At 36.7% G+C, this 17823-nt stretch overlaps 1 protein-coding gene across 1 annotated transcript in view; it reads right to left on the bottom strand.

Moving 5' to 3' along the window:
• Window positions 1-17823, bottom strand: part of LOC127660479 (brefeldin A-inhibited guanine nucleotide-exchange protein 3-like) — a 126888-nt gene that overhangs the window by 12588 nt on the left and 96477 nt on the right. Inside the window, exons 29-33 of the mRNA XM_052150749.1 lie at window positions 17597-17711; window positions 13340-13442; window positions 7184-7315; window positions 5161-5291; window positions 2839-3169 (exon numbers count right to left, since the gene is read on the bottom strand). Of these exons, the coding sequence (XP_052006709.1) occupies window positions 2839-3169; window positions 5161-5291; window positions 7184-7315; window positions 13340-13442; window positions 17597-17711 (812 nt within the window). The remainder of the gene's footprint in view (window positions 1-2838; window positions 3170-5160; window positions 5292-7183; window positions 7316-13339; window positions 13443-17596; window positions 17712-17823) is intronic.

Genomic DNA, 17823 nt, shown 5'->3' with positions numbered 1-17823 from the left:
GTAACATAACAAAATGTGGAAAAAGTGAAGCGCTGTGAATACTTTCCGGATGCACTGTATACCAATATTTTTTTTTTAAACTGACAACCTATATTGTAGAAGCATTTTCTTAGTTATTCCTTCCGGTGACGGTGGGTCAGAGAGTGGGCTACATGAGTTCAAATTGAATTAAATTCCATACGCAGTGGGACTTTTAACTATAAACATTCACAGGGACTCTTATTTTGAAATGTCTGTGCTTAACTGTTTCCTGCTGCTCATTCAAGGGAAATAAGGGGATAAGGGAAATATAATATGCACTCTGACAAATCATCTACAATGTATTTAGAATATAAACACCTTAAAGCAAACATTCACAAACAGTAGAAGTCATCAGTGATCTGTTTGAAGTTTAATAATAATCACAATCGGCATTGTGCGATTACTGTGTTTTTGGCTCAAATTTAAGACCTCTTTAAACGATAATTAAAATTTTGTTATACCATTTAAGATATTTAAGGCTATTTATGAACTTACATTTTAGAAAACTGAATTTAAGACTTTTAAGTTCTTGCTGGAATCCTGGGCAAAAGTGGAGTTCTGTGAAAAGCTTTAAATGGAACCACATAAGACTGTGGCCCCTATTCTTGTCCCTGGGGAATTTCTCGAAAAATATTTGCCTCTGTGTTGAGTCTTACTATCTCACACAGCTGCTACATGAATAAAGTTATGAGTAAAGTAAATGTACTTTATGAAAACCCTGAGCTACCCAGACCCCCTTGGTGCGTGCATCTTAAGATAATTATAGTAACCTAAAGGAAGAGCAGAGAGATGTTCTGTTCGAGCATTGTTTTATCGAGTTGTCCTGAGATTGTGAGCAATGAAAAAATATGATGCATTATATTTTGATTATGCCATTCATGTTCTTTTATAAACGACTACATAATAGCAGTCTGTACTAATGACTGTGTGAGACACTGTAATCGATTAGAGTATTTGAGGAGCCAAAATGACTAAAATGCCCATCCCAAATGAACTATTACTTATTATATTCAAATACAGAAATGAAATCCTGACAATGTAAATAACATTATTATTATTATTATTATTATTATTATTAGGGAAGCTGAGTTATGCTTCATGCCACTCTTGAATGAGTAGGTGCCCCACATGGGCCACCCCAGTTACAAAAGTATGGACATGCCATTGGCCTTAAGACAATTAATTCGGCCTTTAAAGAAATGATAAAGACTACAGTGAGGAAAATAAGTATTCGAACACCCTGCTATTTTGCAAGTTCTCCCACTTGGAAATCATGGAGGGGTCTGAAATTGTCATCGTAGGTGCATGTCCAAAAAAAAAATCCAGAAATCACAATGTATGATTTTTTAACTATTTATTTGTATGATACAGCTGCAAATAAGTATTTGAACACCTGTCTATCAGCTAGAATTCTGACCCTCAAAGACCTGTTAGTCTGCCTTTAAAATGTCCACCTCCACTCCATTTATTATCCTAAATTAGATGCACCTGTTTGAGGTCGTTAGCTGCATAAAGACACCTGTCCACCCCATACAATCAGTAAGAATCCAACTACTAACATGGCCAAGACCAAAGAGCTGTCCAAAAACACTAGAGACAAAATTGTACACCTCCACAAGGCTGGAAAGGGCTACGGGAAATTGCCAAGCAGCTTGGTGAAAAAAGGTCCACTGTTGGAGCAATCATTAGAAAATGGAAGAAGCTAAACATGACTGTCAATCTCCCTCGGACTGGGGCTCCATGCAAGAGCTCACCTCGTGGGGTCTCAATGATCCTAAGAAAGGTGAGAAATCAGCCCAGAACTACACGGGAGGAGCTGGTCAATGACCTGAAAAGAGCTGGGACCACCGTTTCCAAGGTTACTGTTGGTAATACACTAAGACGTCATGGTTTGAAATCATGCATGGCACGGAAGGTTCCCCTGCTTAAACCAGCACATGTCAAGGCCCGTCTTAAGTTTGCCAATGACCATTTGGATGATCCAGAGGAGTCATGGGAGAAAGTCATGTGGTCAGATGAGACCAAAATAGAACTTTTTGGTCATAATTCCACTAACCGTGTTTGGAGGAAGAAGAATGAGGAGTACCATCCCAAGAACACCATCCCTACTGTGAAGCATGGGGGTGGTAGCATCATGCTTTGGGGGTGTTTTTCTGGACATGGAACAGGGCGACTGCACTGTATTAAGGAGAGGATGACCGGGGCCATGTGTTGCGAGATTTTGGGGAACAACCTCCTTCCCTCAGTTAGAGCATTGAAGATGGGTCGAGGCTGGGTCTTCCAACATGACAATGACCCGAAGCACACAGCCAGGATAACCAAGGAGTGGCTCTGTAAGAAGCATATCAAGGTTCTGGCATGGCCTAGCCAGTCTCCAGACCTAAACCCAATAGAGAATCTTTGGAGGGAGCTCAAACTCCGTGTTTCTCAGCGACAGCCCAGAAACCTGACTGATCTAGAGAAGATCTGTGTGGAGGAGTGGGCCAAAATCCCTCCTGCAGTGTGTGCAAACCTGGTGAAAAACTACAGGAAACGTTTGACCTCTGTAATTGCAAACAAAGGCTACTGTACCAAATATTAACATTGATTTATTGATTTTCTCAGGTGTTCAAATACTTATTTGCAGCTGTATCATACAAATAAATAGTTAAAAAATCATACATTATGATTTCTGGATTTTTTTTTTTTAGATTACGTCTCTCACAGTGGACATGCACCTACGATGACAATTTCAGACCCCTCCATGATTTCTAATTGGGAGAACTTGCAAAATAGCAGGGTGTTCAAATACTTATTTTCCTCACTGTATAAAAGTACCTGAAAGTAGATGTTGAAGCTCATGGCAGACTGGCGGTATAAGTTAGCCGCTCCACACACTCCAGACACTTTCATGAGCAGATACTTGAGCCCTGGACGGGTGTCAAACTCTCGTGCGGTGCAGTACGAGTCCAGCAGAAGATCAAAAATGATGGCCAGATTCTGCATTGAGATGTAACGCAGAAATCCCGCAGGCTTGGGCTCAGACACTGGTGTGACTCTGCCCTGGACCTCAGAGTTCTTCACAAACTCCTCCAGCAGGACATCATACAGGTTCTGCAGCAGCACTTGATGGGACAGTAAACTTACAACTAGAGTTCTGAAGGGAATCCTGCAGAGAACAAGACAACATCGCACTCAATTGTCATCCCAAATCATTTTAACGGATTTTATTTTAGTGATATGATTCATAGGAATATTTGTATAACACAGGAACTTTTATGGCCAATAGAATTATTTGTTATGCTAAACTTTGTAACATTATGTTTACACAGGTGTTACCAAGCTACCACCCAAATTATTTGCAGCACCAGAAAAATAATACACTATAAAACATCTTTGTAATTTGTCTACATTTTGTTAATTTATGTATTTTATTATTATTATTATTCCACAGTTAATTAGGGCTGTTAATTTGTTAACGTTCAATTAATTAATAACATTAAACAACAAATATGTGAAATGATGTCAATGAAATGTGGGGAACTTTATTTTACTTCAGTTTTTTCATTTCCTGTGCAAGTTTGAGAAATATAATATCTGTAATATATAATACAGAACTAGTGACCTACACAAAGAGCCAAATACAACAGGCACACATATTGCTTTGTTTCTGTTTATAAATATAGAATGTTCACTATAAAATTAGATTTATCCAATGTTGGGTGTAACTGATTATATAGTAATTCATTACTGTAATCTAATTACTATTGGTAAAAAAGTAGTGTAACACATTACATTTTAAATTACTGTCAGATTACAATTACAATTAAATTAAGTTCATTAAGTATTACTTAGCTTAAACATATTTCTAAAATAATATTTATGTAGAAAACATTTAAAACATGAATGTGCTGAATGAAAGCTGAAGGATGTGCATCACCTAACGAGCCATAGACCTTTTTCACAGATTGTGATGATGTGTTTCCACCTTATTTAGCTGCGTAAATCTAGCAAACATTTGATATGATTAAAAATGAATGACCACAGCTGTGAGGGTGTTTCTATCACAGCTGCTGAGAGAGTCTTTATCCACAGCTCTTTATTTGTACTCTTCTGAAAAGTAATTCAAACATAATAGTGGATTTTTTTCTTTTACTCTTGGAGTAAATAGGTAAGTGAAAATAATATTTGCTGTGATCTCCCATTCACTCTCACCACTCAGCAAAAGTTTAATTCCGCATTCCAAACACGGAGTGAAAAATGTCTTTTTATAGAGAAAAAACATGTATGTGAAAATTGTTTTGGAAAGTAACTTAAATTGTTATTAGATTTCTGACTTTACTAATTACTTTTTAGAGAAGTCATTAGTAATTTGTAGTGGAATACTTTTAGATTAACTTATCCAGCGTTGATCGTGATTAAATATTTTAATAATTTGCAACCCCAAATTTGAATTTGAATTAAACCATGATTGTCATTTCTCTGTGTTAACTGATAAGCTATCTGTGGCTGTGATACAGTATGTACAGCACATTTCCAATCACAGTGTACAAAAACACCAGTCAATACAAAATAAATAATAAAAAAACAAAACAAGCAAACAAACACAGTTTCATGCATTATATTATATAATGTACAAAATGAATACTTAAAAAGCACAACATTGAAATGGATGACCAGTAAGGCATGCCAGATCTATCTGTAGTGGCCTTACCCTATTTTTCTTTTAGTGTCAAGCACAGCAAGAGAGTGAGGATAACAAAACAAGAGAAGATACAATCTCACATTATTCTTTACAATTAAATATGTCTTGAAATAACATTTCAGTTATAATCTCAATAATGAATTACATTTTATTTGTAATTCTTATTGTAAAATTCAAGCATTCTGTAATGTGGAGCAGTATGCTATTGTAATGCCACAGTGTGACCATATTTTACCTACAGTTTATCACTTACAATACATTATATTACATTACACAAAAGATCATAGTATAATTGCATACAAAATTGAATATAAAATATTTCATGTCAAGGATGAAACCAAATATTCAATGTTTGTGGGAACTAATGGTAACATTTGCCTTGTATCATGTTTAATGTATACAGTAGTAATATAACAAACAATAGCAGTGTGTTTTTAAATTGTTCCTCCTCTCACCTCTTCTGAGTGTGTCCGTTAGAATGCTGATCGGCAGGAAGTTCAATGATCAGCACACAGGACTGAGCATGCTCAAAACCGTCCTTACTGCTGGGAGTTTTAGGGGAGCACTGTGTATCCAACATGAAGACCTGCAAGAATACAAAAACTACATTTAATCCATCTGAACAATTTTTATTTGGGCAGTTCTCTGACAAATGAAAAATGTTTTGCAATTTGTCCACAGTATGTGTGAATGGTGAGCTTTTTAATTTGAGTGTGGGCGGCAGCCCAAATATTCACCAGAGTTTAAGGGGATAGAGAAATCGATCGACTGACGGCATCACAAGAAGCATATCTGTCTTAAAAGGTTTATAAGTTATTATTATAACTGTGAAGAAAATCAAAGAGTATTTTTTACTTACTGAACCAGACTGTTGCACTCTACAGGTCCTTCTCAAAAAATTAGCATATTGTGATAAAGTTCATTATTTTCCATAATGTAATGATAAAAATTAAACTGTCATATATTTTAGATTCATTGCACACCAACTGAAATATTTCAGGTCTTTTATTGTTTTAATACTGATGATTTTGGCATACAGCTCATGAAAACCCAAAATTCCTATCTCAAAATATTAGCATATCATGAAAAGGGTCTCTAAATGAGCTATTAACCTAATCATCTGAATCAACTAATTAACTCTAAACACCTGCAAAAGATTCCTGAGGCTTTTAAAAACTTTTGAGTTTCATTACTCAAAACCGCAATCATGGGTAAGACTGCCGACCTGACTGCTGTCCAGAAGGCCATCATTGACACCCTCAAGCAAGAGGGTAAGACACAGAAAGAAATTTCTGAACAAATAGGCTGTTCCCAGAGTGCTGTATCAAGGCACCTCAGTGGGAAGTCTGTGGGAAGGAAAAAGTGTGGCAAAAAACGCTCCACAACGAGAAGAGGTGACCGGACCCTGAGGAAGATTGTGGAGAAGGACCCGATTCCAGACCTTGGGGGACCTGCGGAAGCAGTGGACTGAGTCTGGAGTAGAAACATCCAGAGCCACCGTGCACAGGCGTGTGCAGGAAATGGGCTACAGAGAAGCAGCACTGGACTGTTGCTCAGTGCTCCAAAGTACTTTTTCGGATGAAAGCAAATTTTGCATGTCATTCGAAATCAAGGTGCCAGAGTCTGGAGGAAGACTGGGGAGAAGGAAATGCCAAAATGCCTGAAGTCCAGTGTCAAGTACCCACAGTCAGTGATGGTCTGGGGTGCCATGTCAGCTGCTGGTGTTGGTCCACTGTGTTTTATCAAGGGCAGGGTCAATGCAGCTAGCTATCAGGAGATTTTGGAGCAATTCATGCTTCCATCTGCTGAAAAGCTTTATGGAGATGAAGATTTCATTTTTCAGTACGACCTGGCACCTGCTCACAGTGCCAAAACCACTGGTAAATGGTTTACTGACCATGGTATTACTGTGCTCAATTGGCCTGCCAACTCTCCTGACCTGAACCCCATAGAGAATCTGTGGGATATTGTGAAGAGAAAGTTGAGAGACATAAGACCCAACACTCTGGATGAGCTTAAGGCCGCTATCGAAGCATCCTGGGCCTCCATAACACCTCAGCAGTGCCACAGGCTGATTGCCTCCATGCCACGCCGCATTGAAGCAGTCATTTCTGCAAAAGGATTCCCGACCAAGTATTGAGTGCATAACTGAACATAATTATTTGAAGGTTGACTTTTTTGTATTAAAAACACTTCTTTTATTGGTCGGATGAAATATGCTAATTTTTTGAGATAGGAATTTTGGGTTTTCATGAGCTGTATGCCAAATTCATCAGTATTAAAACAATAAAAGACCTGAAATATTTCAGTTGGTGTGCAATGAATCTAAAATATATGAAAGTTTAATTTTTATCATTACATTATGGAAAATAATGAACTTTATCACAATATGCTAATTTTTTGAGAAGGACCTGTATAGGTATAAATGATGAGTGTGTCAGCGTACAGGTGTGTAAATAATGTGAGGTGAGCAGGTACCTGTTGAGCCATGGCTCGAATCCTCATGTACTCGGCCTCTGCTGAGGGTGAATGTGAAGGGGCCGCCACTTTCACCTCACACGCGTCGCCCGTAAAACTGTCTGACCCACTCCGGAAACAAGCCAGCAGATTCTACCGACAGAATAAATTGCACCAATAAGGGTTAAATTAAGCAGAGTTTAGAACAAATCCAGGGTTTGTTATAAATATATTAGTTGAATGTAACAAATGAAAGTACTGTGCAATGGTACAAAGTACATTTTGGTAAAGTTTTCATAAGATTATAGCTTTATAATAATATTACACATTGTTATAATAACAGTTTTATACAAGAAATGCAATTTTAAGTTTACTTCTGTGATGATTACATCTGTTAGATAAATATCAATTGAACTGTATTAAATCAAGTATCAAAAACATGTGTGGCTTATGCGTCTTCTGAAGACATAATCATACTTGATCACATCAAGCGCAAGTAAATGATAACAAGATTCTCTCATGGATCCAAGGCCAGCTAGAGTGGATGTCAAGAGTTTAGTGAATAAGGAATTCATGGAATGTTCCAGGTTCAATACAAGTTAAGCTCAATCGACAGCTTTTGAGGCATAATGTTGATTACCACAAAAATATATTTTGACTCGTTCCTCTTATATATAAAAAAAGAAGTAAAAATGGAGGTTACAGTGAGGCACTTACTGGGGCCAATTTTTAGAGGGTTTAAAACCTTATAATACATTTATAATATAAGCTTATAATTTTATAAATGCACTTGCATTAATTCTTGTGTATTATTTGAATGGTAAAGATGTTTAAATCATAATTTTATGTTATGTTTATTTTATGCTTTAGGTTTTGTTGACATTACATCTTCAATGCAACAAAGTTGTAAAATTGGCTTTAATTTTACACAGAAAAGTTTAGTAAGTGATTTTATCACACTAAAATCATATTTACACAAATTTCCTTTATGTTTTATGGCTATAATTTTGAAACGGTGAGTATTTTAATGTAAAACAAATTAGCCCCATTCACTTCCACTGTAAGTGCCTCACTGGAACCCCGATGTTTACTTTTACCTTTTTTTACTTTTTAAAGAACAGTAGGGACAAGTCAATATAAATGTTTGTGTTAATCAACATTATGCCACAAATGCTTTCGATTGAGCTTAACTTGTATTGAAACCCGGAATATTCCTTTACATTTTGGTCTGTTTCTCCCCTAAATACTTCTCCCCTAAGTATTACTTCAGAAGGCTTGGAATATACCACTTGAGATGTATGGATTACTATATTGTCTTCATGTATTACTTCAGAAGGCTTGGAATATACCACTTGAGATGTATGGATTACTATATTGTCTTCATGTCTTTTTTGGACCTTGAAAGTTTTGATAACCACTGAAAAAACAGCTCAGAAATTCTTCAATATATCTTTGTGTTCTGGAGAAGAGAGATACGTCATTCAAGTTTGAAACATCATGAGGGTGAGTAAATGATGACAGAATTATCAGTTTTGGGTGAACTATCCTTTTAAATGAATGATGTTTATGATATTTGTAAATAATAATAATAATAATAATACACTCAACCTGAAAAGTATTGTTTGAAAAATTGTTGAAAAAAATGTGAACACTTTCTACACACTAAGGAAAATGTATTTTTACTTACATTTTTAGTTAAATCCAATAATTTAAATGAATGAAACCAACATGAATGCAAAATATTACATTACAAATTACAAATATTACAAGAACTTGTCGTGTGTTTTAATCTAGATTTTTAAAAGATATTTAATTTTCATCATATCAAACGTCCCTGTTTGTCATTGACCCATATAAGATTTTATGAAAACTACATAAAAATGAAAACACTCATTTCATTTGTGCACATGACATTTGAATCCTCAACCCATTGAAAATGCATGAACTCAAAAACACAAGTTGTACAGAACAGAACATAATCTTTAACGTGAGTTTTACTACAAGAACTGTATGAATAAAAGCTGTTGTGTCTGTTAGTTCTCTCTGCTTGACCTATATCAGCACTTCTTAAAGCAAAACTTACATAACTGTAAAACACGAGCATCAGCAAGCAGGATGTGTGTGCGTGTGTGTGAGTGTGTGTGTGAGTGATTAAGTCTTTATAAAAGAAAAACTTTCATTCTGTACACCAGATAAAATCTAAATGCCACATGAGGACTTCCATGAACATATCTGAATGATGTCGCAAACAAATACATAAATCATAATTCACTGAAACGGAATCCTTGAAAGAACTGATTTGCTACTCCAACTCTATTGGAATTTTTAATATTTAGACCACGTTGGCAATACAACGGCAAGCGATACAATCTCTTCAATGTGAATCTGAGTTTTTTCAGTCACACTTTTCGGTTTCTATTTTTATAGTATTGTAGCCCCACCCATAGTAAAACCTCATTGGTCCAAAATCCTGCTAATACTGCTGCTAAATATGTTCTTATTGGCTGTGATTGTGCCATATCATGCAGAAGTTTTGTGTTTAAGTGTAGACAAACAAATGGCTGTCAATGGAAACTATGCCTTGGTAGGACAAAGTCAACATGAAATTTAAATACACTATTTACTTGTTTTAACCCTTTTAGCTCTGAAGGTGTTTTTAAATATTTCCAGTTTCAGTGGCATACCTAAAATGAAAGACTTATAACTTGAAAAAAAAAAGAAAACAAGGAGGGTAATTTACTTTTTTCTTATTTTCTGCTTTGACATTATAAATCTCTTGGTGTAAATAAGATGGCTCCGAAAAGCTGCTTTTGGTTTGTTCCCAATCATGTCAACTTTATCTGACAAAAGTTGTGTTGATATGACAAAGCAATCAAAAGTTATAGCATTACAAACATAATTTATCATAGTGTCCAAAAATGTCTCCATGTGTCTAAAAGCCTCTCCAAACAATCAAAACATTCTAACTATGCACAAAAAATGAATTGCACATGCAAACACAACAATGACTAAATGTATGCATAGCATTATGACATGATTTTAGTAATGAGATTTCACAGAATGAATGCCTTTGGACTCATGCATCGAGGTTGTTTTATCTTTGCATCTGAATACCGTGCGTTTGAAAGATAATTACCTCCTCTAAATAATGGTGTGTGAAATGTTATGTTCCGTTTATTTTTCATAAAGTTATGAGTGAAAACGTGGCATATAAGTAACACCAATATAATTGTCCAAAGATATTTTCTTTGCCATTTCTCGCTATATTTCTGTCTATGAGTCAAACAAATAGGCTGTTATTTTAACAACATATGAAACATGGTTATTTGATGAGATTGATGTTTTTACTGATTACAATAATATGCACAGTGCAAATATTTTAAACGTTCTTGGTCTTATTATGCATTATTATTCTGAAGACAAAATCGAAATGTTACTTTTTGATGTAATCTTCCATCAAAACTAGAGTTGTCAGAATTATCGCATTAATGCATGCGATTAATAAAACAAGTTTAACATCTAAATTTTTATTAAATAGCGATTGTAAATGTATTAATGGAAATTAATGGAGCAGCAGTGGAAGAGATAGAGGAGAGAGAGAAAGAGAGAGAGAGTAAAAAAGACACTTCTCGTAGCATTCTCGGGAAAACAGAAGTGGTCTCCCCCACCCCTGGAAGCAGTTCTCACACTCCTGGCTGTCGGCCAGGAGCCCCTCCCAGCTTGCGGTCGGTGGTCTCATACCCCGCCGCATTTCAACGGCTGGTAGGGGGTCTCCTCCGCCCCTGGCAGCGGCCGTTCATGCGCACTCAGGTGGCCAGGCTCCTCCGTCCTCCAGTGGATGGCCGCGGCTGCTCCATTGGGGTGGATGGTAGTGGCGAGGACTCTACTACGGCGCATCCCTCCTCCTTCCCGGATTTCGGCACCAGTGTAAAGGTATTAATGGAAAGGAGGAGGTGAGAACCAGCTTGAAAATATAAATTTTAATTATAACAGAAGCAAGTCAAATCTCAACTATCCCCAAAATGCAGAAAAAGATGTTTTTGTCTGGAAATGCTTTTCATGGTGAGTTGATCAATGCTCAGGCATTGACACTCTCTGACGTGAATTATGTTTGCAGCTTCAAGATTGCTGTAGCAAAGTCTACTGGCTGATTAATATTGAGGAGGATGGAGATTTAATAACCATTGCAATGAGTAAGCAATCTATGGGAAACTAGTTCTTTCAATTATTCAATCTCCCACTTAGACTTCGTGAAACGTTTAATGTTACTCGAACTGATGCTGTTTTAGAGTGTTTCATGTGGAAGGCTTTGTTTGGAAAATGTTAATAAAGCATTATATTGTTTCATATTGTTTTGTTTTCTTTCCTAAGATTGAAATAAATGCATTTTGACAAGAAAAGAAGTATATATTGTGTCAAATTTCAGCACTTCCTAAATCTGTGATTAATCACGATTAACTACAAAACATACTGGCGACCTGTCCAGGGTGTCCCCCGCCTTTCGCCCAATGTTAGCTGGGATAGGCTCCAGCCCCCCGCGACCCTGTACACAGGATAAGCGGTTGACGATGGATGGATGGATGGAACTACAAAACATTATTTGATTAATCACAAATAAAAATTAATTATCGACTGACAGCACTAATGAAAATGTAATACATTGCTTTGTCTCTAAAAACAACTTTGCTTTTTGTCTGACGTCACAAATCCCTCAAAACTGTTTCAAGCAATCGTCTCAACCCATGTCACTACATTCTGGTATGAAACGCCTACATTCAGAAACCAATCAATTCTCGATGTCCCAACCTTCATTATTTCTCGTTGAATATTCTGTTTCACTCTGAAATATGTCTAATATGTCAAATATATCTATTACATGTTGACTTCCATGGCCAAACAAAAAAATGCATTATTATGTCACAATATTATTTGATATTATTCACAATATAATATTCTACCAACAAATATATACATATAATATATAGTAAAAAAGTCCTACTGAAGTCTTTATTGTATTATCACAAAGCATTACTTTTACAGAAATAAAATTGTTTGGCAAAAAGCCATCTTCACACATATTGTAGCACCATTTTTGCTTCTCTCCACAAAATAGCACAACAATAATCTTTAAAGAAGATTACATCTGCTGTATGAATATTAGTTTAGATATCAAAGAACGCATGTGGCAGAAAGGTTTCTAAGCATGATGTTCTAATCATTGTAATAATGTCATGTGGCCGTAAACAAAGATATGCAGAGCATATGTCTACAATCACTGTGACGATGTATTTTAAAGTTTAAAGCCATGTAGATATGATTTTCAATAGCTTTACAAAGACAACACTATTAGTTTTAGTTTTTTGTCGTCTATGGCATTTAATTTTTATCAGCTTAAGAAGACCTTGTGTGACCCCAGACAGCTTGCAAAATACAGTCGTCTAAGAGCATGATTCAGAGAGAAAGACCAACTGCATTTTCCGTAAGAATTTTTTTTATTATTATTCCTGAAAAGATCAACTCATGATTTAAGCAGGGATGAGCGATTAGCTCTGCTAAGGATGCAAAATATATCAGTGACAGTTAGGAGGTGGTTAGGGGCTAGTACTGACGAACACATAAGGCGGAGCCCTGATGATGCCACTCACATAATTCTGCTCTTTCTAATGTTATTGTTTTCCTTTTGGAAATTATCACTGTTATATGACATATTAACACCACCAGTACTACACTGGAACTTTTAAAACTGAACAATACCGACTGACGCCAGAGCTGGACCGGGGAGTAAATTCTAGAGACTGTTGTGTGTGAAAATCCCAAGAGATCAGCAGTTACAGAAATACTCAAATCAGCCCGTCTGGCACCAACAATCATGTGGCAGCAGTGCAGTGCATAAAATCATGCAGATACAGGTCAGGAGCTTCAGTTAATGTTCACATCAACCATCAGAATGGGGAAAAAATGTGATCTCAGTGATTTTAACCGTGGTATGGTTATTGCAGCCAGACGGGCTGGTTTGAGTATTTCTGTAACTACTGATCTCCTGGGATTTTCACGCATAACAGTCTCTAGAATTTACTCCCCGGTTCCAGATTGGCCACCAGCACCATGTGGAAAAGTTTTAAAAGTTATCGAAACTTTACTGAATGCAATGAATGTTATAATAATACTGATACTGACCTTCACTGGCTCCAGTGTGGCAGAGAATGCGTCCTGCAGCGCACAGCAGGCTAACCTCCACATCTCCTCAGTGAAGACAGGCCCCGCTGTCACCAGAACATACCTGACAATCGAATCCAACACCAACATTATATAACACATCACAATTACAACACATATTTTGCAGCATCACATCTTATTTATTTTTATAAATTTAAAAGTGAAATAACCTGGTGGTGAAGTATCTGTAGTGATGTTTGTTATGCAGCGCAGTACATATAATAATAATTTACTCCCCTTCATGCTGTTCCAAACCCATGTGCCATTCTTTCTTCCATGGAACACAAACGAGTGGTTAGGCAGTATACTAGTCTAATGCCCCATTCACTTTCATTGCATCTTTTTTTCCATACAATGAAAGTGAATAGTGTCTGAGGCTATTATTCTGCCTTAAGGCCGATTTATACTCGAACCTATGGCGTAGGCTACGCATAGCTATGGCAGTTACGGCATGGCCTGAAGTACACCTCTTCAAAAATTTAACTGCGTGTTGCGTCAATGCAGACCACAAGTGCTGCGACTGGTCTGCTGTGTTACTGCCCCCGCCATGACTAGAAATGATCTAGTGACGTAGCATTGCATTTTCTTAAAGATTATTTTATCTATGCATCAATATCTGTTTTTTGTGAGCATCTGCTGTTTTTATATTCTGTTTTACAGTATTGTAAGTCAAGTGAAAATGCACCAAAAGACACATCTGTTTATATGCAATAAATTTTATTCTTGGGTCTTTTACTCTCAAAATATATTAATTATATGAGTGAAACAATATTTGTCATATTCTACTCGAGAACTTTCCGATCTGTATGATGATTTGACCGTATGTTTGACAGTATGGTGTAACTAATATTTCATAAGCTATGAAAATGGAACACTTAAAAAAGCACTTGTTAGAGCTATTTTGCCTAAATGCAAATAGGTTTAAAATGAAACCCATAGTGTGCTGGTCAAGCAAGCAGTTAATGATACATTTTTGTCAGAGTATGCAACATTATTTATTTATTATTATTTGAGTCAAAAGTAATTATACAGTATATGCCTGATTTATTGTCTCTCTGCATGGCAGACAACATGTATAATACAGTTGAAGTCAGAAGTTTACATACACAAGTTAGTTTTTCACAATTCCTGACATTTAATCGTAGAAAACATTCCCTGTCAGGTGTGGTCAGTTAGGATCACTACTTTATTTTAATGTGAAATGTCAGAATAATAGTAAAGAGAATTATTTCAGTTTTTATTCATCACATTCCCAGTGGGTCAGAAGTTTACATACACTTTGTTAGTATTTAGTGGCATTTCCATTAAATTGTTTAACTTGGGTCAAATAGGTAGCCTTCCACAAGCTTCTCACAATAAGTTGCTGGAATTTTGGTCCATTCCTCCAGAGAGAACTGTTGTAACTGAGTCTGGTTTTAGGCCTCCTTGCTCACACACACTTTTTCAGTTCTGTGCACAAATTTACTATCAGACTGAGGTCAGGGCTTTGTGATGGCCACTCCAATACCTTGATTTTGTTGTCCTCAAGCCATTTTGCCACAATTTTGGAGGTATGCTTAGGGTCATTGTCCATTTTGAAGATCATTTGCGACCGAGCTTTAACTTCATGGCTGATGTCTTGAGATGTTGCTTCAATATATCCACAAAAACTTCCTTCCTCATGATGCCATTAATTTTGTGAAGTGCATCAGTCCCTGCTGCAGCAAAGCACCCCCACAACATGATGCTGCCACCCCCATGCTTCATGGTTGTTATGGTGTTCTTCGGCTTGCAAGCCAAGTCAAGTCAATTTTATTTGTATAGCGCCTTTCACAACACACATCATTTCAAAGCAGCTTTACAGAAGATCAGGCATTAACAGAAAATAAAACTGTAATGTCTATAATGTTGATGAATCATCATTGTTTAATGAGATAAAATACAATTGTTAATAATGTTTAAAAATAAGTAATTAAATAATAATTGTATTAATAACCCCAGTGAGCAAGCTGAAGGCGACTAAGCCTCACCCTTTTTCCTCCAAATCAGACCAGAGGACATTTCTCCAAAAAGTAAGATCTTTGTCGCGATGTGCACTTGCAAACTGTAGTCTGGCTTTTTTAGGGCATTTTTGGAGCAGTGGCTTCTTCTTTGCTGAGCAGTCATTCAGGGTATGTTGATATAGGACTCGTTTTACTGTGGATATAGATACTTGTCTGTATCTTTCCTCCAGCATCTTCACAAGGTCCTTTGCTGTTGTTCTGGTATTGATTTGCACTTTTTGCACTAAACTACGTTCATATCTAGGAGACAGAATGCATCTCCTTCCTGAGCGGTATGATGGATGTGTGGTCCCATGGTGTTTATTACTTGAATGAATTGCTGTTTTCTTTTGTTTTCCCATGATGTCAAGCAAAGAGGCACTGAGTTTGAAGGTAGGCCTTAAAATACATCCACAGGTACAATTAGATCAGAATCTAATTGGCTAATTGAATAAAGAATTGAAATAATTTTCCAAGCTGCTTAACAGCACAGTTAACTTAGTGTATATAAACTTCTGACCCACTGGAATTTTGATATAGTCATTTAAAGTGAAACAATCTGTCTGTAAACAGTTGTTGGAAAAATGACTCATGTCATGCACAAAGTAGATGTCCTAAACGACTTGCCAAAACTATTGTTTGCTAATATGAAATCTGAGGAGTGGTTAAAAAATGTGTTTTAATGACTTCAACCTAATGGGGCTTTTCCACTGCACAGTACAACTGGACTCGACTCAGCTCGCTTTTTGGGGGTTTCCCACTGTGGATAGCCGAGTCGATACTAAATGTGATGTCAAAACCCTGCAGATCACTGATTGGTTAAAGAGAATCAATCAGCGTCAATAAAGAGAATACCAGATAAAGAAAATCAATAAAGAGAATACCAGCGTCACTGGATTTGCAAAATGGGACATCAACCCGATAGTTTTAAAGTTAGCTACAGCAATAGCAGTATTGTTTGTTCACACAACTTTTGAATTGTAAAAAGAAATGGCTGTGCGCAAAACCATGCTATGGTCAAAAAACTAGGTGCATATGTTCCTCTCGTTAGCAACAAACGAAAAGACGCAAAACGAAAAAGTCTTTCAGGAAGTGTCTCAGCTGTTGGCCACACGCAGCGTAGGGAAAAGTAAAAAAATAAAACTTAAGTGACTACAGAACCATCAAGGAAAAACGGAAGTGGTTCGACCAAATGGACGCTATATTAACCGGTGAGCAATGGGAGCGAGAATGTTGTTGGAGTCCACGATGGAGGATAGTATGTTTTGTTATGTTAACTCGATACTCTGCTTGAAAGCTTCACTTTATTTAGTTGTCCAGCTACTGGAAGCTTGTTTCTAAAACAACCAGTCCAATTTAACTGTTAGTTAAAATCACCATGCAACAACTGCTTTATGCAGCACAATGAGCTAGTAGCTAACAGCAAGCGGTCGTGTTATTGTTTATTGTTTTGTGTTGCGTTTTAGATGATGTCACAGCAGTACAGGCGGCGCATCTATGATGATCAGCCTATAATCCCACCCTCGTTGAGGCGGCACTAAACTGCAGTGGAAAAGCAAGCTCAGAAAAGTAAAGTAATGTGCAGTGGAAAAGAGCCATAAGTGTATGTAAAATTCTGACTTTCGGTTTTGGTATAAGCACCTCATTAAAACTTCAGCGTAAACGGCCAATGTTATGATTGGCTAACATCATGCATCCCCTTGAAATAGCCATTTTTGAAACTCAATCGGAAGAGAATGAACCAGCAAAACAACATTATAAAACTAACTTTCAGTGTTTACACATAATGCACATCCATTGCCACTCGTCACATTGCGCCGACAGTAAACAGACGTCCTTTCCTGGTGTCAGCACCATAAACTATCACACAGTCATGACAATAGGCATTGTATATGCAGATGTATTTGGTCTTTTTGACATTACATGTACCACGAATTGCAGCTTGGTTTAAATAAATGTTCTTTTTCTATTAAGGAGAACGTATTCAGTTCTGAAACTTACAGTATATTTTTATAGTACAATGATCCCTCATATGTCAAAAGATCAAGGAACATTTGATTCTTAATGTCATGACCCCTTTTAAGGCATTTTTCTCCCAATAAAATAGCATTTTGGCTGTGTACTCAAAAAATAATGCAGAGACATAACATGCATAATCTTTTGTCCTCCTTTTGAAACAACACACACCCTCACTCACCTGATACAGGAGCAGCCCACTCTGGAAATGGTCTCGGCTGGTTCAGCTACACAAGACACCAGCAGTTTGAAGAGATCTTTCAGCATTAGGTTAATCAGACTCTCATAGCCAATATCTGCACAAACACACACAAACACATCCATACATAACATCATTTAGATTTAAATAGATAGCACAACTTAATTGAGTAATTCTCATCTAGATTGTTAGAATTAGGTGTTGTTTCA

The sequence above is a fragment of the Xyrauchen texanus genome, chromosome 20 (genome assembly GCF_025860055.1).
Source record: "Xyrauchen texanus isolate HMW12.3.18 chromosome 20, RBS_HiC_50CHRs, whole genome shotgun sequence".
NCBI lineage: Eukaryota > Metazoa > Chordata > Actinopteri > Cypriniformes > Catostomidae > Xyrauchen > Xyrauchen texanus.
The sequence above is the reverse complement of the archived record's forward strand: the minus strand, read 5'-3'. Positions and strand labels throughout refer to the sequence as shown.